This window comes from Carettochelys insculpta, chromosome 10 (assembly GCF_033958435.1).
Source record: "Carettochelys insculpta isolate YL-2023 chromosome 10, ASM3395843v1, whole genome shotgun sequence".
In the NCBI taxonomy this organism is placed as follows: domain Eukaryota; kingdom Metazoa; phylum Chordata; order Testudines; family Carettochelyidae; genus Carettochelys; species Carettochelys insculpta.
This window is the reverse complement of record NC_134146.1, coordinates 16,191,029-16,219,026: the sequence shown is the minus strand read 5'-3', so window position 1 is coordinate 16,219,026 and position 27,998 is coordinate 16,191,029. Positions and strand designations below refer to the sequence as shown.

Genomic DNA, 27,998 nt, shown 5'->3' with positions numbered 1-27,998 from the left:
GCTTCGAGTGTCTCCAATACAATCAGTACAGCGCTCCGAACATGTTGGTGTTTACAGCTTTATTAAGTCATGAATCAAACCTAGGGTCTGAACTCGGAACTCCTCTGGCCCCAAAATGGCAGTTTTATGCATTTATTTTCTGAGGGTATGTCTACACTACTACGCTACAGACTTAAATTGACCTATGCTAAGTCGCCTTACATCCACCACAGTAATTACTGCAGTGCTGATGTCCACGTTCCTTGCCTTCTATCAGTGGTGGGCCTTCCACTGATTGAAGAGGTGGGTCTGAGAGCCAGGATGCTCATTTTCACATAGGCCCCCATTAGGAGCCTAGCTGCCTAGTGTATTCTTGCTTCCCTGTATTCTGCTGGGGGCAGGGGTAGCCATTCAGGTCTCCTTGGCTCTCTGAGTAGGGAGCTGGGCAGACACAAGCTGGCAGGGAACCAGGGGCAGCTATGCTCTAGGTGCAGAGCCTTCTTGTCAATATCTTGGAGCTGAGAAATTGACAAGACAGCTAACAGCCAATGTAAATGACATAGTGTCTGCAGCCCTGGTGTCCAGCCAGCTCTGAAGCAGTAGCCGCTATCACGAGCTAGCCACATTATTCTGAAAATATGTCTGTTGTTCAAGCAAACTAGCCTAATTCAACTGGCGAAGTAACCATATGTGGCTAGTGGCTAGCAAGTTGGAGACCACTTGTCTACATGAACACTGTTCTGCCCTAAGTGCACTAGTAGAAGCCCAATGCCTGTCCTAGAGGCAGAATTATTATGTTGGAACAATAGGGCTCTTACACTGGCAGGACAAGAGTGCAGTGTGTACACTGATGTTTAGATAGGCATAAGCTGCCTTGGGTCGACCTAACTGTGCATAGACCAGGCCTAAGTCACAAGGCTGGAGTCAGCTAACTGGCCTACTACCAATATCAGTAATTTCTGGAGTTTTCTCACTGTCAAAAGCCTGATGCTGTGTTTCAGTAGATAGGAAATGAAAAATTTGCATTTAAAAATAAATCTTACTCTCCCTTAAGTCCTTTCTTCTTCATTCAACCAGGGCTGATATGGTGACTCTTTCCTGCACGCTTTCTTTGTATTTGTATACCATTAAGAATTTATTTCTTGTATGTTCTGTGCTTAGCATCATGCAGATCAGTGACGTCAAATAAAATATTTTTGTCCTGCAGGTGTGAGAACATACGTGGATCCTTTTACGTACGAGGATCCAAATCAAGCTGTGCGGGAATTTGCCAAAGAAATCGATGCCTCTTGTATAAAGATTGAAAAAGTCATAGGTGTGGGTAAGTTTCAAGACACCTGTGTATGCTCACAGCTTTCGCTGATGGTTATGTATCTTGGGATCTAACTTGTTGATGTCACACCCTAAAACAAACAGGACTTTTCAGAAGAGCATTTAACAATTACATTTTGGTGACAGAGGGTCACATGTGTTTCGTAGTTATGGCTGATTGTTTGGTCTTTTTTCCTTCAGGTGAATTTGGTGAAGTGTGCAGCGGACGTCTCAAAGTACCAGGAAAGAGAGAGATTTGTGTGGCTATCAAGACTCTAAAAGCTGGGTACACTGACAAACAGAGGAGGGACTTTTTAAGCGAAGCCAGCATCATGGGACAGTTTGACCATCCCAACATCATACATTTGGAAGGTGTAGTTACCAAATGTAAGTAGGTCATTTCTCTGACAAGACCAATTTGGAAGCCATCGAGAAATTACATCTGCCTATATTTTTCCCCTGTTAAGTGACAGATGGAGCAGATCCACTGATAGCTAATAGGAGCAAATCAGTGCAGGACAAGCCATTAATCTTGTTGTCAGCTGTAAATGGGTTTATAGTTTCAATTGATACTCTATCTGCAGGCAGCTTGTGCAAGATTTTTAGGGGGAATTAATATTGCAGTTCTTATGGGTTGCCGCGCAAGCATCTTTCAAACTTTTGCTAGACTGAATTGCTTGTTACCAGATAGGTGAATGCAGATGGTAAGCAAAGGATTTTAAATACTTAGGAAAAAAAAGTCCAAACAAAACGATAGTGCCGGTGTACTTTGAAGTACAAGGCAGAGCTGTGAGAAGCAGGTCTTTGAAATAAAGTAGTCTTTATTTTAGTATGAGACTTGCTTATATGCCGTCTCTGATTTATGACTGTGATAGCTTTGCTTCCCTTTACAGTAACACCTGGTTGATCATTTTGTTTAAATCTGGTTAGCACCTAGTCCCTGAATTCCAGTCTGAGTAAGAATCTGACAAAGCTCAACAGGTGTTGTTTCCAAGCCAGAACTGAAATACACCTGTGAGACTCATGTGGGTCTGACTTCGGAAAGCACACTGAGACTCTGTAGTAGAGGAGGGTACTGTTTAAGATGGCTGTGCTCCAAATAAAATACATAGTATAGCTCCTATATGCTAAAAGTAAAGGATTCTCTAGATTAAGGAGATTCATTTTCAGGGCAGCGTAGGCAGCAGAACAAATCCTCTATATCCATTGTTGTCAATGGATGGAGGTTTGTGTATCCAACCCTGCACAAAGCAATGAGAATATGGCATTTAATTGAAATGATATCTGGATATTGAAGTAAAGTGGCTGAGTAGAGTGAAGATAAGAGAGCCCATAACTTCTAATGAACTTATATTAGAAAAGAACTAGAGGGTGGAAAAAAAATCAGTGATGATGATATTTTGTACAGGGCAAATTTCAGTGAAACACCCAACCCATTACATTAACAGGTGTGTTGTGTTGTGAACAAGACACAAGAAGTCATTCTTCCACTCTACTTTGTGCTGGTTAGGCCTCAGCTGGAGTATTGTGTCCAGTTCTGGGCACCGCAGTTCAAGAAAGATGTGGAGAAATTAGAGAGTGTCCAGAAAAGAGTGACAAGAATGATTAAAGGTCTAGAGAATGTGACCTATGAAGAAAGGCTGAAAGAACTGGGCTTGTTTAGTTTGGAAAAGAGAAGATTGAGCGGCAACATGATAGCGGTTTTCAGGTATCTGAAAGGCTGTCATAAGGAGGAGGGAGAAAACTTGTTCTTTTTGGCCTCTGAGGATAGAACAAGAGGCAATGGACTTAAACTGCAGCAAGGGAAGTTTAGGTTAGACATTAGGAAATATTTCCTAACTGTCAGGGTGGTCAAACAGTGGAATAAATTGCCAAGGGAGGTTGTGGAATCTCCATCACTGGAGATATTTAAGAACAGGTTAGATAGATGTCTATCAGGGATGGTTTAAACGGTACTTGGTCCTGCCATTGGGGCGGGGGCTGGACTCGATGGCCTCTCGAGGTCCCTTCCAGTCCTAGTATTCTATGATTCTGCGATAACCTTTCTGGAATGTCAAATGGGAACTGAATTTCTAACTCTGCTCATTTGTGCCTTTGAAAATCTTGAAAGTCTCTCCTTTATATCCTTGAATCCCCCCTTAGAATGTGCATGTTTTTTAGCTGTGATTGGAAATGCAATTAGTATAGAATCCATTGTTTTCTTTTTAAATACAAGTTCCACAAGGGAAAATAGTCTTCTAGGCTGCTATAGTCTGTGGCTTGCCAGACCTTGCCAAGTCCCTGAGTACTTTAATTACAAGATAATATTATAATTAAATACCTTTGCAGGTCTGCTGCCTTTTTAAAAAAGTGGGGAGGGGGCGCCGAGTATGTGGTGATGTGTTTGCTACAGATAGTGATTTCATAGCACTTCTGGAAAAGAGAGAAGCAACAGGGGGACCTTTGTATTGGCATCCCACCGAGGCTCTAAAACCCTTTAGCTAGTACAGCTGTAACAGTTATAAATGACTGGAGTCATTTGCATAATGCAGTTCTCACCAAATTAAAATGATTTAAGACTTTCATGTAGGAGGTGATAGGCTGACCCGGGTGCGTCCTGGTGTCTGGCTCCCAGAAAGCAGCATTTCTGCTCCAAGTCAGCTCGGGTACCTCAGAACGGGGGCTGTTTGGTAAAGAGTGCTACTTAAGAAGACATTCATCTTGGTTCCTCTTGTAGATTATTTTGAAGATTGTGATAAATGAAAGCATTTAATAAACTGAAAACTAAGATGCAAGATGAATTGTGGAGGTGGAGCAGTGCGGGGGGGCTGTTGGAAGAGAGGAAGCTGGAAAATCTGAATGCATTATTGGCCGCTAGTCAAGTACTTTCATAATTGACTAGATGATGGTAACTTGCTCCCTCCCCTGGCCCTTCTCATCCCCTCCTACTTCCCTACTGCTCAAGCAGCAGCTGAATAATGGAATTGTGTGTTAATGCACTGAAAGAGAGTCTCCCTTTCTTTTAAGTTGACAAAGTGTATTTTGATTGAGGGAGGTTAATTAAAACTCATTTAGATGTATTTGTTCTGTGGAAGGGCCCGTCACAGTTTCAGAAGGTAAAAGAAACAGAGAAATATGCAGATTGGATTAGAGTGGTTTCCATTCTTAATTGATGATGTCTCAGATAGGTGAATTTTCCTGCTGGGAGAAGGAGGGAGTGATGTCTTACCCAGCCTTTTCCTGTAAGAAAGCAAATATTCAGCCAAGGCCTTCAAGATCGCACACACATAATTGTTTTGCTCAAGGCTCACCTTTGTTCATGAGAATCAGATGAGTAGGTATCCAGCTGCCTGATTACAGTTTCACACACATGCTAGTTTGCATGAGCAAGTGTGGTGTGCCATTGTGACAATGAGAGATTTTGGCACTGGCTGAAATGGTAGAAGAATCAGGACTATTGGGGCTGTGTCTACATTAACAGGGACTTGCATGGCATAATTACAGCACTGCAGCTATGCTGGCATAATGTCAGGGTGCAGAAATATCAGTGGGAAGGGGTTTGTCTGTGCCGTAGCAAGCCACATTCCCGAGCAACATTAGACAGATTGATGGAAGCATTCTTGCATCACCTAACAGTGTTTTCATGTCCAGGAGGAGGAGAGGGTTGGGTTGGCTTAACTGCAGTGCTCAGGGGTGTGGATTTTTCACACCTCTGGCAGAATTACAAGGAGAGGCATTCTGGGGAGTGAAAAATGCACTGATGTATAAATAACTACAGGAGCTTTTCAGTGCTAAAATATTTCACAGATGGCCAATTTTTATAGCTGATTGTCCTCAGCAGACACTGCTGGTGAATGGAGCAAACAAGAGTTGAGTGTTTATGCCAGCTCAGTGCTGTCTTTACACTGCAGGCCCCTGCAATCTCAGTTGCAGGTTGTTTGCAGCCTCTCTGTAAATTTTCCTTGTTTAAAGCAGTTCCTATCAGTATAAACACAAAAACAAATGTTGTCAGGGATAGGAATTATCCCTTTCCCCATACCTTTAAAAACAAGTAGAGGCAGCTTGTCCAAATGTTAGAGCAGCAAACTGGGAGGCATGAACTTCCCACTCTTACTGCCACTGTGTGGAGGCTGATACTCCAAGGAGCTGAGCACTTCTATGTCTCTGACTTTAGAGAGAGCTGATTTCCTTGGAGCCTTCACTTAGCAGCTCTGGAGACTGGGCTTTGGTTGTTTAACACTTGGTGATCACCTAATTCCTTTGTGCCTCCCATTGTACGTCTTAAAAACAGGAGTAATTAGATTGGCCTCAGTCCTTCAAACACAAATTCTGAACACGAAGTCCATTGAAAGTGCAGGGGCTTCTCATGTGCAGGATCAGGGCCATTTAATTTTAAATGTCAAGCATCATATATGTGCATGTTTGGTCTTTATTTTTACTGTACTGTACTGTACTGTACTTTTATTTTTATGAGTTAGACTGGTGACGAGAAAACTGGCCTATGTCAGTAACACAGTATTTTTACATTTCTTAAAGCTCATTTTTCCTGTTGCACTGTGGAAAGATGAGTGCTGCTACTGCATCTGACCCCGTATTTGACATAATTCATTGAATTGTTTATTTTATGAGGGAAATGAAGAAGGCTCATTTAGAAATAGCAAGACACACAGGATATAAGCTCCATACTGTGAAAGTCAGGAGCAGAGAGGAGTTTATGTTTTGCATGCTCAAAATCTCAAGCTGCATCTGAGTATCTTTGAGCTGCTGACAGCTTTCCACTCCCCTGAAGCTTTGATATTAAAAAAAAAAAAAAAAGGAAAAGAATCCAAGTGCTCACTGAGTCTGCTTCTGATAGAAAAAGCATATTCTAGCAAAGAGTTTAATTATCCTACCCATTTTTCAAGTTTAAACAGTTCTATTTGGTCACCTCAACCTTAGCCTCTTTTGTTATATTTAGCAGGCAATTATCCATTCATAGGTTCCCTGGAGACCATGGGCCACTTTAGTTAAAGACCTTGTCAACAAATCACCTTACAGGGTTAACCTTCCAGATGGAGCCCTTCAATGTTCTTGTCCCATAATATTTTTTCCAGCTCCTACAGCTGAGGCATAAGCTTGGCACTTTTAAAATTAAATTAGATTGTGCAAGACAGGTGTCTTGGCAGTAAAATCGTGTGTAGCCCATTTTTATCTCATTAACATTGGTGTTCATCAAGGAATTGTGTTTTTCTTTCTGAAAACTCTAGGTAAACCGGTAATGATCATAACTGAGTATATGGAAAACGGTTCCTTGGATGCCTTCCTCAGGGTAAGTTACTGCTATACAATAAATGCAAGGTGGTTTTACATGGAGGAACGATCTCTGATTCCATGTTTTAGTTCTAGTTGGTGGAGGGATACAGGAGAATATAAACCTAAGAATGTTTGTGCTTGGGAAATGTTTTTTGATATATTTTTTTTTCTTCTAGTGCCAGTAACTGGTGGAGGGATGTAGAGTAGATAGAACATTGAAATGTGGGTTCTTAAATAATCCACATTTAATAGGCACAATTTTGATTTATTCCATTGTTGAAAGCCATGCAGTGCTGTAGATTCATTAAAACTGGATATATTCCATACATCACAGGAAGCAGTGACAAAACTTCTGGGTTTGTACTTTACTGGTGAATTATAGACACTAGTCAGGAGGGTGAAGAAATAACATTGCATTTCATTTCAAACTAGATGAAGATCTAGGAGTATGCTCTTTGCCAGCTTCAGCTGTGGCAGTAATGTAGCTTTTAGCTTAATGCTTTGTGATTTTTTTTTTCCTCCCCTGCCCCCACCACAGAAAAACGATGGCAGATTTACAGTAATCCAGTTGGTAGGAATGCTTCGTGGGATTGGCTCTGGAATGAAATATCTGTCAGACATGAGTTATGTGCATCGGGATCTAGCTGCCCGAAATATACTGGTTAACAGCAACTTGGTCTGCAAAGTGTCTGACTTTGGCATGTCCCGTGTTCTGGAAGATGATCCTGAAGCAGCTTATACTACTAGGGTAAGTCATGAAAGGCCGTTTCCTCCTTACAAAATGGTTTTGTTTTTGTTTTGTTTTTAAATAATCTCATGCACATGTGAAACCCTGTTTCGTTACATTAGAATTGTAGCTAGGGCCAAGATCTCAGCCAGAGTAAATCATTGTAGATCCACTGATTTTGGTGCAGTTACCTCAGTACACCTCTGTTAGGTTCTGGCCCATTGTCGTCAGTTCTAGGATGTGGTGACAGGAGTTTAACACTGGGAGTTAGTGTTTTGGGTCCTAATCCTGCAAACGTTTGTGTGTTTAATTTAGTGTATGTGGAAAGTCCCATTTAATTTAGTGGTATTATTACTCATGTGCATATGTAGCAGTCTACTTAAGTGTTTGCACCAGCTTGGCCTTGATGACCTGTTCAACCTATTCCTGCCCCTAAAATGGATTCTCTTCTAACTGTGCTTAAAGAACTTCTTAAGGTCTCCAGCTCTTATGCATTTTATGCCATGGATACCTAGTAACTTACAAAGACCCTTATGTTGTGAAGAATTTCTGTTTATTGCTAATCGTATGCCAGTCAATATTTAATTATGACTAAGTGGAGAGTAGATGTGTAGTACTACTAGAATTTTAGCACCATAGTGCTATGTAATTTTGCTATCCTAATTTTAGTGAGTCTGCTTGTAAAATATTAATGATACCAACAGTGCTTCTCACAGACAGTGTTCCGGCCATTACCACCACCTTTAAAATTAACATGTACCAGGAAAAAAAATCAGAGGTTTTATGAAGTCTTTTTTTAATTGCTTGGTTTTTTCATTTTTAAATATGTACCATTCTCCATCTGTTCTCCCGAGTGCAGAGATTGTCTGTAGTACTCCATTTTTGTGGTTTAATCTCTCTACTCGTCCTTTAATGAATTCACAGTTCATTATCTGGAAAGATAGACTCATGTAGTATTAAATGCTGGACAACCCTGGTATTTTCCACTCACATAAGGGTGGTGAGGGACAGAGAGAGAGAGAGAGAGGCTGAAACAGAGGTCTGGAAAGCTGTATTCAAGCAAATAAAAATATAGACAAATATACAGGGCAAGTCAGAAACTACTGGAATTTATTGAGAGCAAATATAGCACTCTGCTTTCTCTGAGTAAACTGCAGTGAATCAATGTAATTTGCATTACAGTACATTGTCTTCTTTTAGTATCAGTAACAAAGTGTTGGGAACATTTGGATGAGCTTCACTGTACTCAATCAGCTTAAAAAGATGTCCTACTTACTGACAGTTTTAAAATAACAGGCACATATAAGCCATGTCCATACATCTGTGTTTGACAGAAGAAGGGTATTTGCTTCATGGTCATAGATAATATGTGAAAATGCTTTAAAAAATCACTAGTCCTATCTCAACAGAATTGTTTGTTTTATTCTCCATCAATATTCTAATTCATTGAAGTGAGAGCATCCTAAAACCCATTGTAACAAACAAGAAAGACACATAATAATGCATATATGCATTCAACGAAGGCCTCATCTAAAGCCCTTTGAAGGCCATGGAAGGATTCCCATTGCTTTCCATGGGGTCTGAAACAGCCCCATCCTGAATATTTGACTGACACACAAAGGACAATCAACTATCAGCCAGGTAAACAGAGACAAAGGGCAAGCAGTGGGGAGCAGAGTGTGTCTCCAAAAGCTGCATAGAAAAAGAAAATTGAACAACATAAATTATAACAAAGAAGATAAAACATCTTTGTTCAACTCTCAGGAATGTTCCCAGATGGGACTGCAAGAAACCAAAAGCTCAATTAGAAACACCTTGTGCATTAGCATAAACAAAAGGAGAAATCTCTGGCACAGCATCACTCAAGGCAAAAATCAGATAAACAACATGCAGTTCTTTTTAAAACATAACTTAACCCTAGTTGCCCACTTCAGATACCCAAGCCTTTTTTTTGTGTGTACTTTAATAAAAAAAAGAAGCTCTCTCCAGTATTTGCTGGTATCGGAAGTGGTCTTGTTAGGTGATGTGATACTTAACTATGTTCTAATACTGACTATAGCAGCCTAAAAGCTGATTTATTGTACCTCTGAATTACAGCTGATCTTTTTATTTTGTTATTCTGAAAAAAAGTCGATAAAACCCACATTTTTGGAGTTGGGACAAGTAGGTCAGACGGGGAAGCAAGAAAACAGTCAAGCCCTTGCACTAACAGTGTGTACTTAATTTGTTTTGTATACTAATCCTCTAATATATGCTTTATAAACTCCTGGCTTTTTCCCATGCTCAGTGTAGCCCTAAGCATAAATCTGGCAGTGGGCTGATAAAAATACATTTAACAATTTACTTATTTGCATCCCCATGACTAAAGAAAACAGATGGATGGCATCTGTCTACAGAGGTCTGTCTTGCAGTCTTGAAGCTAGTGAATTGGCATAGTGACATCCACAAGAAGCATCTGTCCAATAGCTTACCAGCCTTGGTCTTCTTCTGCTTTTATCAGGGTGGCAAAATTCCTATCAGGTGGACTGCACCAGAAGCAATTGCCTATCGTAAATTTACCTCCGCTAGCGATGTATGGAGCTATGGCATTGTAATGTGGGAAGTGATGTCCTACGGAGAGAGACCTTACTGGGATATGTCAAACCAAGATGTAAGTTTCCAACAGGTGTTTTATTTTTAATTCCTCTTTGTTTCAGTTTCTTCTTCTTTTCCTCTTCCACCTAGTGTGGTGGTGCCGAAACGTTGCAAAGGATTAGCATGGGTGGGCCCGTGGGCCAAGAGTATGTCCCTTTGCAGAATTAGGCCGTTCAGGCATTTTCTATATTGTATCAGATCATTGCTTCATTCAGTCTAGTGTCCAGTGTCTAGAAGTGAACAGTACCTGATCTACTTGTTCTTTTATTGCAAGTTTTGTATAAAGTTGAGCTATCCTGGATTTTGAATGGAGATAAAGTACTCTTCTGAAACTATGATTGGGTGACTTCCAGAAAACACAGTAACCCTGATCCTCAAAAGGATCCCTGTTCAGGACAGCACTTAAGGAAGTTTAAGTCCCTTTGGCTACGTCTACACTAGCCCCAAACTTCGAAATGGCCACGCAAATGGTGATTTCAAAGTTTACTAAGGAAGCGCCGAAATGCATATTCAGCGCTTCATTAGCATGCGGGCGGCCACAGCACTTCGAAATTGACGCGCCTCGCCGCTGCGCGGCTCGTCCCGACGGGGCTCCTTTTCTAAAGGACCCCGCCTGCTTCGAAGTCCCCGCCTACTTCGAAGTCCTCAGCTGATGGGAATAAGGGGACTTCGAAGTAGGCGGGGTCCTTTTGAAAAGGAGCTCCGTCTGGACAAGACGCACGGCAGCAAGCCGCGTCAATTTCGAAGCGCCGCGGCCACCTGCATGCTAATGAAGCGCTGAATATGCATTTCAGCACTTCATTAGTAAACTTCGAAATGGCCATTTGCGTGGCCATTTCGAAGTTTGGGGCACGTGTAGACACGGCCTTTGTAAGTCAATAGGGCTTAGCCATGTATTTAACATGAAATATGTACTTAAATGTTCTCTTGAATTGGAGCCTATGTGTTACATGTTGCTGTTCTTCTATACTTATGCCATGTGTTATAGTTTCTAAAAAATAGTGGTTTTAAAGGAAATACAGTAAACTCTTTAATATCTGGCAGCCCTGGGATTGGGACGTTGCTGGATATTCACACAATCTGAAAAATAGAGAGGTATACCTAGTAATGCCTAGCACTAAAGAAAAACGAGATTAGACATTAAGAAACCTTAAAATGCAGAGTATTTTATTTACCAACAACAGTAGAATTGTACCCTGTACAAGTATACTGTATTTGCTGTATTTATTTGTATTTACTTTCACTAATCTGTACTTATAGAAAACATAACTAAAATTTGCTTATGGTTAAAATGTGAGTTACTTGAGAGTTCTAGATAACAGAATGCTGGATATGAAAGATTTACTGTAGAAGAGTGAGGAGTGGGGTTGAAATGTTCGTAAGTTCTCCTTTAAAAGACTTCAGAAAACATTATATTAAAAAGAAAAAGGGGAGAATGTGAATATTGATGATACACTTAAGAGGGTCAATGGGGGAGGGGAGAACCTTCCATGTATGGGGTTTCCTATTAAGAGTTAATTTTCCAATCCATGGTAACTCGAAATTATTGGTATTTGTCCAGATAATTTTATTGCTTTTACAATAGTCAGAACAAAACAAATAAGGTATAATGGTGATTACCACTCAAAGCATCCCCTTGACAATAGTATAATTGCCCCAGGAGGGTATTAAAAAACAGCTTCACTAAATGACCGTTCTTAAATTATGCAAGTCCCTTTTTAACTGTACCATCTGGACTACTTCATCTTATTCTGAGCTGGGGGAGGTACACACAATGGCTACTATTTCAGAAGAGTATTTAATAATAATGCTAATAAGGGTCTGTGCTAATAGAATTTTTACTAAATAAAACAAATATTTCCCATGAAAATGAGACATAGATAAAGGAATGGGGGAAAAGTTAACCTGAATATATGGTCGCAAAAATGGTTGTGTCAGTGGTAGGAACATTTTCCAAGTCACCCGCTTTTTTATGTACAGCTGAATATTTTCGAAGGGCCTTTATAGGTGGATGGTGTTTAATCTAAAAAGAGGATTTAATTACATTTCCTTCTGAAGGAGAATGTCTCTCCTGGCACCCTGCCTTGCCCTCCTGTATCAACAGGAAGTCATCAAGGCTTTACAAGAAAATGAAGCACCAGATGCACCTTACAAACACAATATATTTCCATTAACAACGACAGGTAATCCAGAACAACACAGAAGTGGGTTTGCAGATGCCCTCCCTGTCTGATGAGTCCAGATAGATCCAAAAACGTATCCAAATTAACACAACTAGCGAGGTAGTTATTGTTTCCTTTGTGTGCCCTAAAGGAAGAAGCATTGTGCTGCTCCCATCATCCATGGAGAATCATACAGGCAAAGAAAGAAAGTACTGTGGTGATGGGTTGTTTAACTTGCATTTCCTTTGAAACAAAGTTGCCTAGAAAGCTTTGAAAATGATTTTAAAATGAGCTTCGTGCTTGTGAAGAGTATTTGACTGAATGCCTGGGCTACTCTAGTTCTCTTTATTCTTTGAATGGTCAGTGTCAGTGCAGACAGTTGAGCATCATGTCTTAGCCAGTGTTCTGGATGAGTAAGAGATATATAAGGGTAACAGCGTAATTCAGTCTATTGAAGTATTGGTTCATGGACTGTTGATCTTTGTTCTCCCTGCAAAACCTACCAACAAGGGTACATCTTTGTTCTGGCTGTGGTGGAGAGAAGGGCTGTGATGTGGGTACCAGGCAGTAGGAACAGGATCTTGGAACGATCCCATAGATTGCCAGCCTGCCCTCGCCTAGTAATGAGCCCTATGTACAAGAGGGTGTGAGGTGGTTGTGTAGAGCCAGGCTGTGGATCAGTTGGGGCACAATGCTAACACTGAAAGGTAAGCAGTGCACTTTAACCTACACAATAGGCTTGACTGTGGCTGTTGAGATGGTGATGTGAAAAGGAGGAAGAAGCTGAAATGAGCCTTCGTCTCTCTTTGCATATGAACCAGCCACAGCAAGGCCTGGTCTCTCTCCCTGGTGCTAGTGGAGCTGAGCTGGATCAAGAGGAGGGGAGCACAGGCTGCACCTTGGGAAAAGGCTGAGAGAGGGGCAGTCTCCAGAACTGGCTGGAATTCCTGCAGGATTGCTGCCGCACGTTGCTCCTACATGACCAGCAGCTTAACGCTGATCCCAGCTGTTTTCCCGTAATACCCTGACCCTCCTCTCTGTTAGTTTCTTGTCTGGCTCATCAGTGGGCAGTGTCTCTGGAGGCATGTGTGCGTCAGCAGCCGTACCTAATGCAGCAATACTCAGTGATATTTATCCTGGTTGTGAAGCTGAAATGTGTGTGATTGTCTTCCCCATGCTGTTATGCTTGGACCTCCCCTCGTAGACATTCCCAAATATGCTCAGCTCCACTGGGTTCAAACCTTAATTAATTTCTGAATTCTCAAAAGGAAATGAGTAGGTAGGTCCCAAGCAGCTTGAGTATGAATTTATTTTTCCACACTGTTTCTTTTTATTGTGGGTTTGTTTTCATGCTTAGGATCAAGCAGTAATGGTTTCTGCAGGGCTACATTCTGTGAAATTCTGTTAACTGTGTTTTATTGGTGCTCTGGGTAGGTTATTAAAGCCATTGAGGAAGGGTATCGCCTGCCACCCCCAATGGACTGCCCCATCGCTCTCCATCAGTTGATGCTGGACTGCTGGCAGAAGGAACGCAGCGACAGGCCTAAATTTGGACAGATTGTCAACATGCTGGACAAACTCATCCGCAACCCCAACAGCTTGAAGAGGACGGGCACCGAGAACTCCAGGTCAGCCGTGCTTTCTTAATGGTGATCTATGAGGGACTACATTAGAGGTGACAGGCAAGCTGTAACTCACCTAAACCTCTGTGCTCACGTTAAGGTATGCTTCACAGCACTTGCTAGACTGCACAGGTCTTTTTTTATCCAGTGGAAGATTGTTTCCCATTGGGGTTATGCTGACATTTCATCCAGCTGCACTGGAGAGCCCAGACGCGCCTGGCTCAGTGAAGGCAAAACCTGAATAAGGAAAACAATTGCTTTATCCTACAAGCTCCAAACATATTTATAACATAGATTTAAGGCTAGCTTTGAAAAGACCTGATGCAATCAAGTGATGCTTTCTTGGCTAAACAAGACATGCTGAGTCTCTCTTTTGTTGGGGGAAGAAAAAAAAAAAAGATCTGCTTCAGTGCAGTGTACCTAGCAGTGATCTGGTTTGCTACAGGGAAAAATACATCATCAAGTTTTATAAACCCTAGGTAGGATTTGCAAATGAGTGTTACAGGGTTACAGCCAAAACCCTGTGGGCACAGTTCACAGTGTGGATTAATTGTTATGTGAATTTGAATTTAATTTTGCGGCAAGACAGTTTCATGTCTCTACCAATCGTGTGTTATGTTGCAAAGGAAATTTCAAAGCCATTAAAGAGAGACCTTTATTTGAAGCCAGATATTCTGGTGGTACAAATAAGCAGAATCCTGAAATCAATAGAACTTCAGCAGCTGACACTGGATGGGGATCGGAACCTTTATTTGAGATTGTTTTTGTCCGGTTTTAAAGCAAAATTAGTCTGCTTGCAGTGAATAAGTGGAAGGGTCTGGAAGGAGAAGAATATTAGCGGAGAAGGACGGTGGAGGGGGAGAAAAATTCTAGAAATGAGCTGATCCCCGAACTGAAACAAAATAACATCTGCACTCTCTGCGCTGCCTGGAATGAGGCTCCCTGAATCAGCAGAGCAATAACAGAGGCCAGACAAGTCCTGATGCAGCCACCGGCAGGCCAGCACAATGGAAAAAGCTGTTTTTCACTTTTAAACTAGTCAATCCCTTGGTGACTATTGCTTACCATTTACATTACCAAAGACAGGTTATTAGCCCTCTGAGGCCACCATCACCACACTTCCTCCAGATTGCCCTAATTGCCGCTGTAGCCTGGCGTGTGCATCCACCTCTGCGTTTTAAATAATTTAAGAATCAGAGAGTCATAATACCAACTGTTTAATTTTCTCCAACTAGGTTTGATTCCATCTCACAGATAGCATATGTCTTCGGCGTCATTTAGTTATTACAATAGTTTACAGCCTCTTGTGCATCCCTTCTCTCTGCATCCAAATCCCATCTGCAGACTTCTTTTCCTCAGGGCATGAAATCCAAACAAATGTATAGATATGCTTTTATGTGTTGAGATTGATGACTGATAATTAAACTTCAGCTTATTGTGTGTGCATTCCATATAGCATGAGCAGACACTGAACAGACTGCCGTGAAGCATTGTAAAAGTTGTGTAAGTGGTACCAGTGTGGATTCAGTCCCTCGGGTCAATAGTAAAGGAGGGGTAGCCGTGTTAGTCTGTATTCTAACAAACAAACAGCAATAATGTAGCACTTTAAAGATTAACACAATGATTTCTTCGGTGATGAGCTTTTGTGGGACAAATCCACTTCATCAGATCAATAACATTTTCAGTACAGACTGACATCTCTAAGAACAGTGTCCCTCAGGACAATGTAGAACAGCTCTGCTGCACACCTTTGATGCTGTGTACTTTAAAATAAATGATCAAGATGGCATTTGCTTTGTTTAGATACATGGCAGTAATTTACAGTGGCCAAATGAAAAACACTGAAGTTTTCCACATACATAAAATAATAACTGAGCTATTAATAAGGGCACTGACTGTGTTTAAAAAATGATTCTGGAATATCTGCAGTGCAAAATATGAAGCACATTCCTCAGAGCAAAAAAAAAAAAAGATCAAAGCGACCATTATTCCCACCAATACTGGTACACATGCTGATCAGGAATGGATAGATTAAAGAGGGGATTAATTCCCTGCTGTCCTGAGTATGTTTGAATGCACTGAGTCTACTTGCGAACCTGGTTAGAAACATGTCTGATCTGAATTCTCCCAGAGTTTTGAGCTCCGATCCAGTCTGGCAGGTTCTGCTCAGACTTCAGCGGTGTTTTTGTAGTTGCTTAACTAAGGCGTGACACATGTGGGATTCTCAAGTACTTGAATTGCTGTATACAGGAGATAGATACAGTAGCCTGAACATGTTCTACCTTCCAGGAACTCATCCTTTCCTGAGCACATTGCCATAAAAGTGTTTTCCCTGAGCTTTGTTGCATGTGGGGCTTAAACTATAAAGGGCGCAATGATTTGATTTTCAGCTGAAGGTAACAATAGGCACCTAGGAGCAAATTCATTCTGGGGGCAAATTGTCCCGTTCTTGTCTGCTAAATTTGCCATGTTACATTTCATAGTTCATGAACCCCAATTTTTCCTAGTTACATGCAACATGCTGCTTCTATGTGAACTAATGATCTGTTTTGCCTAGTCCCTGAGCATGATCACTGTGGAGTCTAGCTTTCGTTCCATTAACCGGCTAATATCTGCCCATGTATTTTCTGTTCCTAGACCAAACACTGCTCTGTTGGATCCTAGTTCTCCAGAATTCTCAACCGTTGTTTCTGTTGGGGATTGGCTCCAGGCCATTAAAATGGATCGATATAAGGATAATTTCACAGCTGCTGGCTATACAACCCTAGAGGCTGTGGTGCATATGAACCAGGAGTAAGTACTCAGCGTATAACAAAAACTGGTAAATCTGGATTTAATCGGCTTCTTTTGCTTTGTGCTGCATATCATTACGTTCATTAAAGGAATGGAATGCCTTTCATTTGGATAGAGTAGAATTTTAAAATGCCTCCACAATGCCTTCAGTTATTTAATTAAACATTTCTCTACATCTGCTTTGCTTTTGCAGTATTATATGTGGTTGACTCTCCTATATTGCTTTGCGTCAGCGTTTAACACAAAGGTCTCAGCCCTCTGCTTCTTCTCTTGTTTTAATCAGGGATCTGGCAAGAATTGGGATTACCACCATTGCACACCAGAATAAGATTTTGGGCAGCGTCCAGGCAATGCGGACCCAAATGCAACAGATGCACGGCAGAATGGTTCCCGTCTGAACCAGTACTGAATAAACTTAAACTCTTGAAATTAGTTTACCTCATCCATGCACTTTAATTGAAGAACTGCACTTTTTTTTACTTCGTCTCCCGGCCCTTTGAAATAAAGATCTTCAGCGTTGCTTGATGTACAGATGGCTGAAACTGTGGAGCAGGGGCTACCAAAATGACACACCGTCATTTTAAACCAGACCTGGAACAAATTGTTTCTTGGAATATATTTCCGTTGATCAACAATATGTAAAATACGTGTATCTATATATAAATATAACATCACATTCAAGTTTTGATGCTGTGTTTGCTGCCAGATACTGTGCTTAAAAATAATTACTCCTTCCTTCCCCCCAAAGACCTGGGGATTACAACCATAGAATTTTATTTGTGTGATAAACCACAGTTGTGCATCTTTCACTGGAACGAAGAATTGGCCCCAGGATATTTTCTGCAGACCCAGCGTGTCACTGATACTGTGCAGAAGCTGCAGTGAGCGTATTGTTTGGTTGATTAGTGCCTCTGAATCAGTGATTTACCCATCTACAGGATGAGACTGGGAGTGACCCATCTTGAGGATTACTGGACAGAACTGGACTTCCAGGGGTTTTGTTCTTGGCTGTTGTTGCGCCCTACTGAGTTGTAAGTCTAAACCTTTTGCAAACATCTTACTGACAGTCCGCTGTGACAATCTTGACTGTGAAACTTCCAGACACTCATCCCTTTCCCCTTTCAAGGAGCAGTCACTCTTGAAATATTGAACAGGTCAGTGAAAGTATAGCCTCCCTTCTATTCCTTGTGTGTTTATTTTTTAAAACTATATGGTCACGTATAAATACCACGTAGAAGAAAATTGATGTAGGATTGTGGTTCCCAACTTTTTTGGATAAACTTTTACTAGTATGCCAGACTAAGAGCTCAGCAATTTCTCTTGTGTCACATTCAGTTGCATACACTCTTTGCTGATGGTGGAAATTGGGCTGCTTCAAACCTTTGGGGTGGACTGCATACAGATGATGGGAAGTAGGTGATGTTAATGCACAGCTCCTCAGGAAGAGTCTGACCCATTTCCTTTTTGATTTCTCACTGGTGGGTAAAGAATGAGACTGTGTAATTGGGTGGAATAAACCAGAGAAATGGGCACTAATACCTGAAACACCAGTATTGGTAAAGGTACCATTGGTAGGGAACAACTCCTAAGATTTTCCTCTGTCTGGGGAAACGTGAAATACTCTACTTAGGTGAAAAAACAAAAGTGAAACTCTGATTTTTTTTTTTAAAGTCTTAAACTCCATCTCTGCTGGCACATGTGTGATGTTATGTGACCAAGAATGGAATAAAATGGAATTATACTTGCATTTTTGTTCCATTTGCTCATGTGAGCTGGCGGATAGTGATGGCTGCATATCAGACAATCTAGGAGATCCCTGCATTGCAACTTTGTTTGAACACATGGGGGTTCAGTTTGGTTAGATCAGGAGCACTCCAGACACATTTGGGCTTGAATTTTATTTGTAATAAGGCCCCTTTAAACTATGCTGACAGTGTAAAGAGGCCTTTCATTGGGCATAAATTACATATACACTCCCTTCTAAGACCCTTTCACACTCCAGAGCAGTACCTTGCCAGATCACACGATCAGTTTGTGGTTTGACGTGGAGATGTAGAGAACAGATTTCTTTACCCCTAACCATTGATTTGCACAGTTTAGCTATTGGGGTTTGTGAGTAACAGACAAAATTTTACTAGGGTGACATTCACATTTCAAAAATGGTGAGATCTTTTAGGTCATAGGTGGGTTTGGTCTCCTACATTTGCAGCTTCAACAAATGTTTGAGGCTGTTATGTTAACATTTAAAGTCACTGCATTTATTTTGAATCCAGTAGCGCTGACCTGAGTGGAACAAGTCAACTTGCCGTAACAGCAAAGTCATTGGCATACTTTTTTGGCGCTGGTAACAATAACTTGCTGGTAAGAATAGTAACCAGAGAGGTAGTTGTGTTAGTCTGTGCTCTAACAAAACAAAGTAGCAGAAACGTAGCACTTCAGAGACTAACAAAATTATGTATTTGGTGATGAGCTTTTATGGGACAGATCCACGAAATTCATCTGAAGAAGTGGGTCAGTCCCACGAAAGCTCATCATCGAATAAATCATTTTGTTAGTGTTTAAAGTGCTACATTTCTGCTGCTGGTGGGAGCCACACAGTTCCCTTCAGTCCACATGCCCTAGCTTATTCTGAAAGAAAGTTGTTCAAAATCCCAAATTTCGGACCTGTAAAATTAAAAACCTTTCTGCAACATTATTCATAAGAGCTGTTCTTTTTGAGAGTAAATTGAGCTTTTTTTAAAAAAACTATTTAGACCATCATGTTTTAACTCCAGTTCACTGGAGATTCATTTAAATGATACAACATCAGTACTTTACCAGCAAATATCCTTTGTTCAGTACAGTGACATTATAGCTTCCCCCTGCTGGAAATCTGTTACAAAAAGTCAAGGCTATTTGTAAATAAAAGCAAAATGTGCCCAATATGCGGGACAGTTTGGAGAATTGTGTGGTTGGTATCTAGTAGAAATAAGGCCAGATTATTTTAATATTTATAATATGGAAATTGTGAAGGCAGTTCAGTAGCTCAGTTTTCAGTGCTGTCACTCATACCATAAGTTCACTGTGATCAAATGAAAGGGGTGAGTGGGCATGAGCATGTTTTTAACTGGAGGAAACCAGCAGTACTTTAATTACATTCATGGAATGTATTCATCCTATTGGTGTACCCATTTTGTATGTGTGTAATGCTGAAGTGGTGGCAGAAAGAGAACTTAAATGGAAAATGATGTTTTTCTTCATTAAGATAATGTCAGTTATCTGTACCTCTGATCTGAAGCAAAGCAGTGAGCCCAATGACAACACTAGATAGCTGAATCCTCTGCCTGTTTAGCTTTATTTTTTTTTCCCCTAGAATGATGTTTCTGCTTAGGACTTTGCATTAGGAAACTCCAGGATGTCAATTCTGCTGCAAGGGGAATGAAAGCTTCCTAGCAAAAAGTATTACAAAGGAGCACACATTGATTTTTGTACTGTGCATTGGCGGGCTGAATTGCCTTTAACGTAGTCAACAAGATGCTTGTGAATTCCAGTGGGAATTCTTAATGTGCACATGTGAATTGTACTCTGAAACAAAACCCGCTTTGGCTTATTCGGAAGTCATTTCTCCCACACACTGGGAGTGTCTTTAATTTTGTTGGACCTACCTGTGTTACCCAGTTATGTTGTCTGCAAGTACACCCAGGATTCATCATTTTGTCACAATAAATAATCTTCTCTTTTCCTTGCCATTGTGGAATTGAATAGAATAGCAGAAAGGGGCAGGGCTAAAAGTAAATTCAGTGTTGATCCCTTATTTCTTTGCCGCCGTGACGTGGACATGTGCATGCAAAAACACATAGACACGTGGCCTTAGCATGGTGTTTGTGGTTCTCTGTTCCCCTTCTCATCTAAACCATTTACAATGGACTTTTTCTCTCCAATGCGTTTGGAGATCCTCCACTGTTCACGCCTTGCTATGATTTGTGGGAATTAACTCTACTGCTCCTAGAAGATTCAATGACATCCTTCAGGATAACAGAAGGCACTGTTAGTGGTTGGACTTCCATTAGTACTAACTTTTCCAAGCAGTGCACATAGAACAGTTAACTGGAAATCCTGCATTTAAGCATCCTTTTCTTCCTCAATTATTTTTTTAAATTATTCAGTGAATCAGAATATTGTCTTCATGCTTATATACAAGTAATAACCCAAGGAGTGTAATTAAAAAAAAATTAAACCAGTTATTCCTGCCTGCTTTGTGCAGAAAGCCTCATTACCCAGGGTAATATGCAGTGGCAACTTTCTTTGGAAATCTGAGTGGTTGCTCTCCAGGTGCTATAGTTGCATTTGTCCAAAAGTTTGTATTTGGTCTAATGCATTCCTGTTTCCTTTTTTCAGGGAAAATAGATTCTGCTTCCTTGGCCTGACAGCCTTTCCTATTGGTCATATTGACCATAGGAGAACAAAGGACCAGACATGAAGCCTTCCAGATTCCACAAGCCCTGCTTTGCCAGCTCTGATTCTGGGGAACAGACACTCAGTAAGCAGAATCAGTCCCTGAAGAGTGGGGACTTCTACAAGACAAAAAAAGAGACTATAAGGCTCAATAGCTCTTTTCCAGTTGTCATATGAGGAATGTACTGTTTCAAAGCCCTTCAGACTTCTGGGATTTTCCCTCCTCCTTTTCCTTCTTATGATTTTATTTATACATTTGTAGTCCCTCCCACATGTCACTGTTGCATTTTGTTTGAGTGCCAGTGACAGAGCACTACAGATATTACTATGGACACCAAGTCAGATGCCGTGACACAGAACCCAGTTCACATGAGCTGCCTATATACATTGGTGAAGTGACACGTTATTCAAAATGTGCCCTCACAGTGATATAAATATATATATTTTTACTTAGAATGGATAACGGACTTCTGACCTCTTCCAAATGAGCATGTGTGTGTGTGTTTGAGTGCGTCTGCATCACTGCATGTATAGAGAACTGCCTGTAAAGGTGCCGAAAGTCTCTCTGGGAGATCTGGATTCCATCCACTGCTAGTTGACGAGCTGCATGAGAAAGCAGGCTAGTGGACCATGTCCGCAACACTAGCAAGAAAACACACACAAAAAGTTTAAATTCCCGTATCTGTAAATGTATTTTGTAGCTGCCACGCTAACCTTAAGGACTGGTTCCACAGCCTAGAAACAAGGGCACTTTCATCTGAGTTGGGAAGTGAAGAATTAAGTAATACAATCTATAACGGTGATAAAGCTTTTCACCAATATCGCTTATTCTTACCAAGATCAGTTAATGATCAAAAACACCAGTGTCTTGATGAAAAGGGGAGAGGCAACAATGCCTGTGTCCATCCAATTGAACTCTTATGTAGCCCTTTTTATCTGCAAAACTGAGATTTTAAAGACATTGTTGAATGCAAACAAATATATGCAATTCTTATGCATTCACAGACTCGCACTGCCCAGTGTGCCAGCTGTGAAAATGTGTGTCCTGTAGCTGACAGTCAAAGACTTTTTCTCCCAGCAACAGTTGAGGAAATAAAATTGCAAGATATGTTTAAGATTGCAGTTGTTTACAAAATGGTTGCAAAAGTGTGTCGTGTTCCTATACTCCATAGTCAAAGGATAGGTGAATTAATGTACAAGAAAAAACAACAAAGATTTATCTGGCAATTTAAAGACTAACAGATTTATGTGAGCCTGAGCCTCTGTGGTCTGGAATGAAGTGAGTTCCAGTCCAGGAAGCTTATGCCCCAAAAACTGTGTTAATTTCTGAGGTGCTACAGGACTCCTGATTGTTTTTGCTGAAACTACCCCTCTCAAACTTGTGAATGTACCAGGTAATTTCTGTGGCCAAAAGACATGTTCAAACAACCTACCCATACTACTTAGAAAAGTTTAATTAATACAGAGTAGTCTCTGTTCACTGTAAACTACTCTTAGGCTATGCCTACACTAGAGGGTTTTGCTGGCAAAACAAAACCCACGCAGAGTCCAGATTCCAAAGGGGTTCTGTTGACAGTAAGTTGACAGAATGCATCAATTTTGTCGACAGCTGCACCCCGCTCTCCGTGAGGAATAATGCCTCTGTCAGCAGAGATCTGTTGACAGAAAGCCAGTGAGAATGTTCCGGGGGGCGGGGGGCCTCTGTCGACAGACGGGGCTTCCAGGACACTGGACAGCCCTGTCTGCTGTGCTTCCAGTTGTCTGTTTCGCCAATAGAGCAGATGGGCAGTCCAGTCGCTCTTTGTCAATAGAACAGATCACTCTTGCAATCCACGTAGCAGTTTGGCTGTGATCTGTCAACAGAACAGAAGATATCGTCTGACAAAAAACTGTGTCAACAAATCCCTGTAATCTAGACATAGCCTTAGAATGTAGCCTTATGCTAGAGTCTTGGACATGTGCTGCCAGTCCACGTGCTGAATTCAGCAACAGGTAGGTTCAACCATTTTTCTGGTTGCAGAGGACTATTGAGGTAGCACAGTGCACCTATAACCAGAGAAACAATCAGACAAGCATACATTGGAAAAGCCAAGAAAAATTATGGATGTTGCTATGTTCTGAAAGCATGCCACAGTGAATGGAGTGCTAAAGAAATGTCTCAAAGCTATTTCTATTTCCTTCTTCTCTGCCGACCCTTTTATTTTCATTATTAAAATAATGTTACCGGCTCTCATGAACCAGAAATTCAAGGTCAATATAGCCTGGAGAAGGAGGATGTGGAAGAGCTCGGATGCCTGAGCTGGAGGCAGAAAGCAAACAACGTTATCAAAGCATCAGGGAGCAGAACTGTGCATAGCAGACCCAGCACATTCACGTTGCAGTCAAATGTTCTAAAAGGAGCTTGGGTTAAAAAATTAACAAGTTACTACAACTTTGCTTCCACCTTCTCTCTCCCTTACAGAAGACATCATCAACAGGTCTCTCAAGCATGGCAAGCCTTTGTTAAAAGTTGCTCTGCTCACCACGTCGCCAGTTGATGTTCGTCCAGGTTTCTTGCTGTAATAATTTTGTGACGAATCTGTGTATTTTAAAAAAATGTATTAAAAAGGCTGGGACTTAACTAGTAAACAGAACTTAAAAAGCAGTATTTTTTGTTTGTGACATTTTCATAACCAGAAAAATATCCTGAATACTAATCAAAGAAATGAAGAGAGAGTACATTTATTTTTTTGTATCACTGCAAGTACGTTCGCATATGCAAGGACTGCGGTCAAAGTAGAATGTCTGAGGCATATTATAATTTAGTTCATGCTGAGTAAAAGATTCTAACAGCATTTCTTGGTTCATGAATTTGAGCAGTCTCTGGGTTAGACATATAGATTTTCTATTTTGTTTTAATCTGTAATTTTCCCCTCCATGAATTTTGGGTACACATAACTTATGTCATTTATTTATGGTCTTTTATACCTAGTTTGTAAAATTGTAAAATAGTAAACAATGCAAAAGTTTGCATTTGAAAATAATAAAGTAGTTGCTGTACGAACCTCAAATGTGGTTATTTGCTAATTATTGCTTCTATTTATGATTGATCATTTGGTGTGGGAACACTGACAATGCAACACTCAAGCTTTGAGTCCATCCCTGGGTAATGGACACTGGTGATCTGCTCTGCTCTTGTTACCTTTTCATGATAAGGAGTGGAGGCAATGATATGTGCTTGGAAACGTGTGGCAGAAGAGGGAAAGAGGAGACACAGGATCAGGGGCTGTGGAGTGGGGGAGAGAACAGAGATGGTGGCGAGGCTGAGCAGAAAGTGGCAAGAGACTGAAGTAAAGGATGGGAAAACAGATTAAAAGTATTAAACAGGAATGTGGATATAGAATGTGCTGCAGAAGCAAAGTGGTAGTGATGGAGGGAAAAAGCAAAACACACCCACAAAAGCAAACATTATGGGATGTTTTAACATGACTGTTGTAAGCAAGACATGAGAAGTAACTCTTCTGCTCTACTCCACCATGATTAGGCCTCAGCTTGAATATTGTATCCAGTTCAGGGTGCCACATTTTGAAAAAAGTGCACGAATTGGAGACAGTCCAGAAAGGAACAATGAAAATGATGAAAGGTCTAGAAAACAATTCATGAAGGAAGATTGAAATAATTGGTTTTATTTAGTCTGAAAAAAGAAGGCTGAGACAACTTTCAAGTACCTAAAATGTTGTTACAAGGAAGAAAGAGAAAATTTATTCTCTTTAACCTTTGAGAATAGGACAAGAAGAAATGAGCTTAAATTGCTTGAGGGAGGTTTACATTGGACATGAGGAAAAACTTCCTAACTTTCAGGGTGGTTAAGCACTGCAATAAATTACTTAGGGAGGTTATAGGATTGCTATCTTTGGAGATTTGTAAGAGCAGGTTTGACATACATCTGTCGGGGTGGTCGATAATGCTGGTCCTTCCAGGAGAGCAGGGAACTGAACTTGATGGCCTCTCGAGATGCCTTCCAGTCCTATGATTCTATGAAATTAAAATGTCTGTAACCATTGGGGGTGGGGGTGTGAACTTCTTGGAAAAAAAACCTCCCACTAGGACTTAGGGGGCAAACAATCTGTTTTAAGAGAGCATTGGACAAATCTTGGAGTGTAATTGTACAAGGATTCTGCTTGTCCTGGCCATGGACGTGGGGGAGAGTGTTCAAAAGCCCTGGGCCTATGATCCCTAATCATTAACTCAGGAAATGCTGAAGTTACTCAAAGTATAATCCACAGAGTTTTGTTTTAACTTATTGAGGTAGAATTAAGGCCTGTGTAACAATGAAGACTTCAGCAAGAGAAGTTCTCTAGCCCACATAACGTTAACACTGTGGAAGTATAACATTGTATAAGTATAACGTTGTATAAGGGGACATGCTGGATACATTGTATATGAGAGGGCATGCCAAAACATGTTACAAAGTATCTGAGGGAGCACACGTAGGGACAGTTAGCTTTTGAATGGAGAAGCAATTAAGATGGAGCCAGCACGTCTAAGAAGCAGGCATCAGAATGGAAGGTGTGAAGGGCAATTAGTTAAGTTAACTGGAAGCTGTTAAAGGAGATTGTTAAGGGTGGCAGGTAATTGAAGATACGTGACTGGTCTCAGGGATCTCGAAGGGTGGTGACTAAAATCTTTTTCTTCTTTTGTCTGTAACTTCTCTGTAACTTGTTCTCCAAAAAAACTGTATAAATTAAGAGACACAAGCCCCACTCGGGGGGCTCACTTCTAAATGTATTAGCAGAGTGGCTTTGCTAATAAAACAGAGTGGTCTGATAAATTGTGAGTCTGAGTCAAACTTTGACAACACGTAAGGCTACATTGCATTCATTCAGGTTTGCTAAGACTACTGTTGCAGTTGTCTGGAAACAGATTTGAGTGATATTGTCTCTTGTTTCCATTCTTGAAGAATGAAGATAGACTGAAAAGAGCCAAGCATTTAACTGTTTGGAATTCTATCAACTGTCAGACTAAAATCTCCCATGTTCAGCAAATGCAACCAAACATTGCCACGGGGCACAGCTGCGTAGTCCACGTATCAAGTTTGGAATACACAGACTTTCTGGAACCACATGTTACAATCCTATCAGCGTTCACTTAATGAGCCTGGTTAGGGAGGCAGAATACTATATGCAATTCATATGCACCACAAAAAGGGAGGTGGCTCTTCAGAAAAGTTGCTCGTCAAGATTTATTTAGCTTCTTACTCATCCATTTGAAAAACAAACTGAAAACTCACCATGACTGAAACTCTGGTGATGTCAGTGGAGTTGCAACATGGATAAGTTAGTCCAAATAGGTCATGCTTTCTGTGCAGTATACTGTGAACGTCTGTATGATTTATACTTGGGAAAAAATATCAAGCTCCTACCATTTACCCATGGAGCGCATGCATGCTGCCTTGGAAGACAACAAAGTTTCCTTACTGGGAAAACTTTAGAGGCTTTAAAATGCGCATTTATTCTACACTGGAATGAAAGGAAAAGGTTTTGAAGGATTTTGTGAACCAAAAGTGGGTCAAGCTATCCATTTTGTCCAGCTAATGGATCACATTTGCGCTCTTCCCATCTTGCACCAAAGTAACAGTGCCACCAACGCTCACTTGTTTCACACCCCCACACAAAGCCCCATACAACATGACAATAAAAGAGACGAAAGGGTGTGAACTGCTTGAATACCTAGAGCAAGTTGTCATGTCCCTTACTTGCAAAGAATGCAGCTTGCTTCATGAAGACTGCTTTGAGTAGCATAGTCTGATAAAAAGAACATTTTCAGATGCTGGGACCGTTGTAGAGTCTGAATCCATTTTGCTTCTTTTAGTTGTAAAAAAACCCACTCAGACTAACTCTCGACACCGTGATTGAAACTAAAGACGCTTTGGAGGTCTTGACCTTAGGTATTTTACCCTTTCCCTTTTAAGGAAGTATCCTTGGGCCATTGACTTATTTGCTGTTGAATGGGTAATAGACTGCTGACATATCTTATTTCTGGCAGTGGCCCTGAACATAATTCTTAGTTTACAGCAGCCTCAGAGAAGGCTTTATGAATATGTACAAGTTTGCCTCGAATATAAAATTAAAATCTAAAGCATTCCATTCCAATCAACTTAGTAAAGCATGTATTTAACTGCACATGTGGAGAAAGTAGCCACGGGACTACTTAATAACTTGTTTTAATATATATAAATAAAGCAAGTATTATACGTATAATAGAAAAGAGCCAATTATATCCCAGTAATCTGCTGTGGTTTACTGGCTTGAAAGCAGACCAACAATGGAATGAGACCCATGTTTTTCATAAGTGTTTAGTTACTTATTTAGTATCCTGTTCCCTAGAATGTACCTTAAAACAGTTCAAACTACACTAGGCACTTCAAAGCCAAAGTCCTGCCTTCAACTTCTGTGTATTTTTGGTCAAAAGTTGATTGACAAAACATTGAGAATCTGACTCTCAATTCACTTCCAGCAGTCTAACTCAACTCCATGAAAGTCAATCACCAGTGAGGCACTGTCATTGGGGAATCAATGGAAGTCAGGTTGTAGGTACTTTTTGAAAGACCCCTTAGCGCACATATCTGTATATTTAGTACATAAGTGCATTTTAAAAATATGGTTCCCAGAGAACATGTTAGTTTGAAACTATTCATTGGAGTAGACGATGATGATGGAGAAGCACTGAGGTATTAAAAAATTAATTGTTTAATTACAAGGCTATACATCCAGTTCAGGCTTGTCATTTCATAAACTACTCAGATTTTGCCCATTAGATTATGCATCTTCAGAACCATTTGATGTGTACATTGACTTATTCTGATATGCCACAAGATTCCCCTGCATTATGCACCAGGACATCTCTCCACTTGATAGGTTGTTTCACTACCATTTTCATTTTTCAGGATGTCTTCAAGTCAAATGGGTTGCAAGGATTTAGTTAATGGCAGAATTTAGACTAATCTGTTTTTCCTCTTTTAGCAGGATAAGCTGGTTGCAAATTTTTCCGCACAATTTTTTTGTCCAAAAATGCTGTTTTGTCAAA

General features: G+C 40.7%; 1 protein-coding gene across 2 annotated transcripts in view; it reads left to right on the top strand.

Moving 5' to 3' along the window:
* EPHA4 (EPH receptor A4) overlaps positions 1-24,469 on the top strand; it is a 135,869-nt gene extending 111,400 nt beyond the window's left edge. Inside the window, exons 10-18 of one of the 2 annotated variants that reach the window (XM_075004633.1) lie at positions 1,187-1,300; positions 1,492-1,677; positions 6,516-6,577; positions 7,100-7,309; positions 9,789-9,938; positions 13,519-13,712; positions 16,344-16,499; positions 16,783-17,530; positions 20,877-24,469. In XM_075004633.1, the coding sequence (XP_074860734.1) occupies positions 1,187-1,300; positions 1,492-1,677; positions 6,516-6,577; positions 7,100-7,309; positions 9,789-9,938; positions 13,519-13,712; positions 16,344-16,499; positions 16,783-16,897 (1,187 nt within the window). In that variant the 3' untranslated portion in view covers positions 16,898-17,530; positions 20,877-24,469. Of the gene's footprint in view, positions 1-1,186; positions 1,301-1,491; positions 1,678-6,515; positions 6,578-7,099; positions 7,310-9,788; positions 9,939-13,518; positions 13,713-16,343; positions 16,500-16,782; positions 17,654-20,876 lie in introns of both variants that reach the window. The other variant, XM_075004632.1, reaches the window with a different exon arrangement.
* Positions 24,470-27,998: the final 3,529 nt, after the last annotated feature.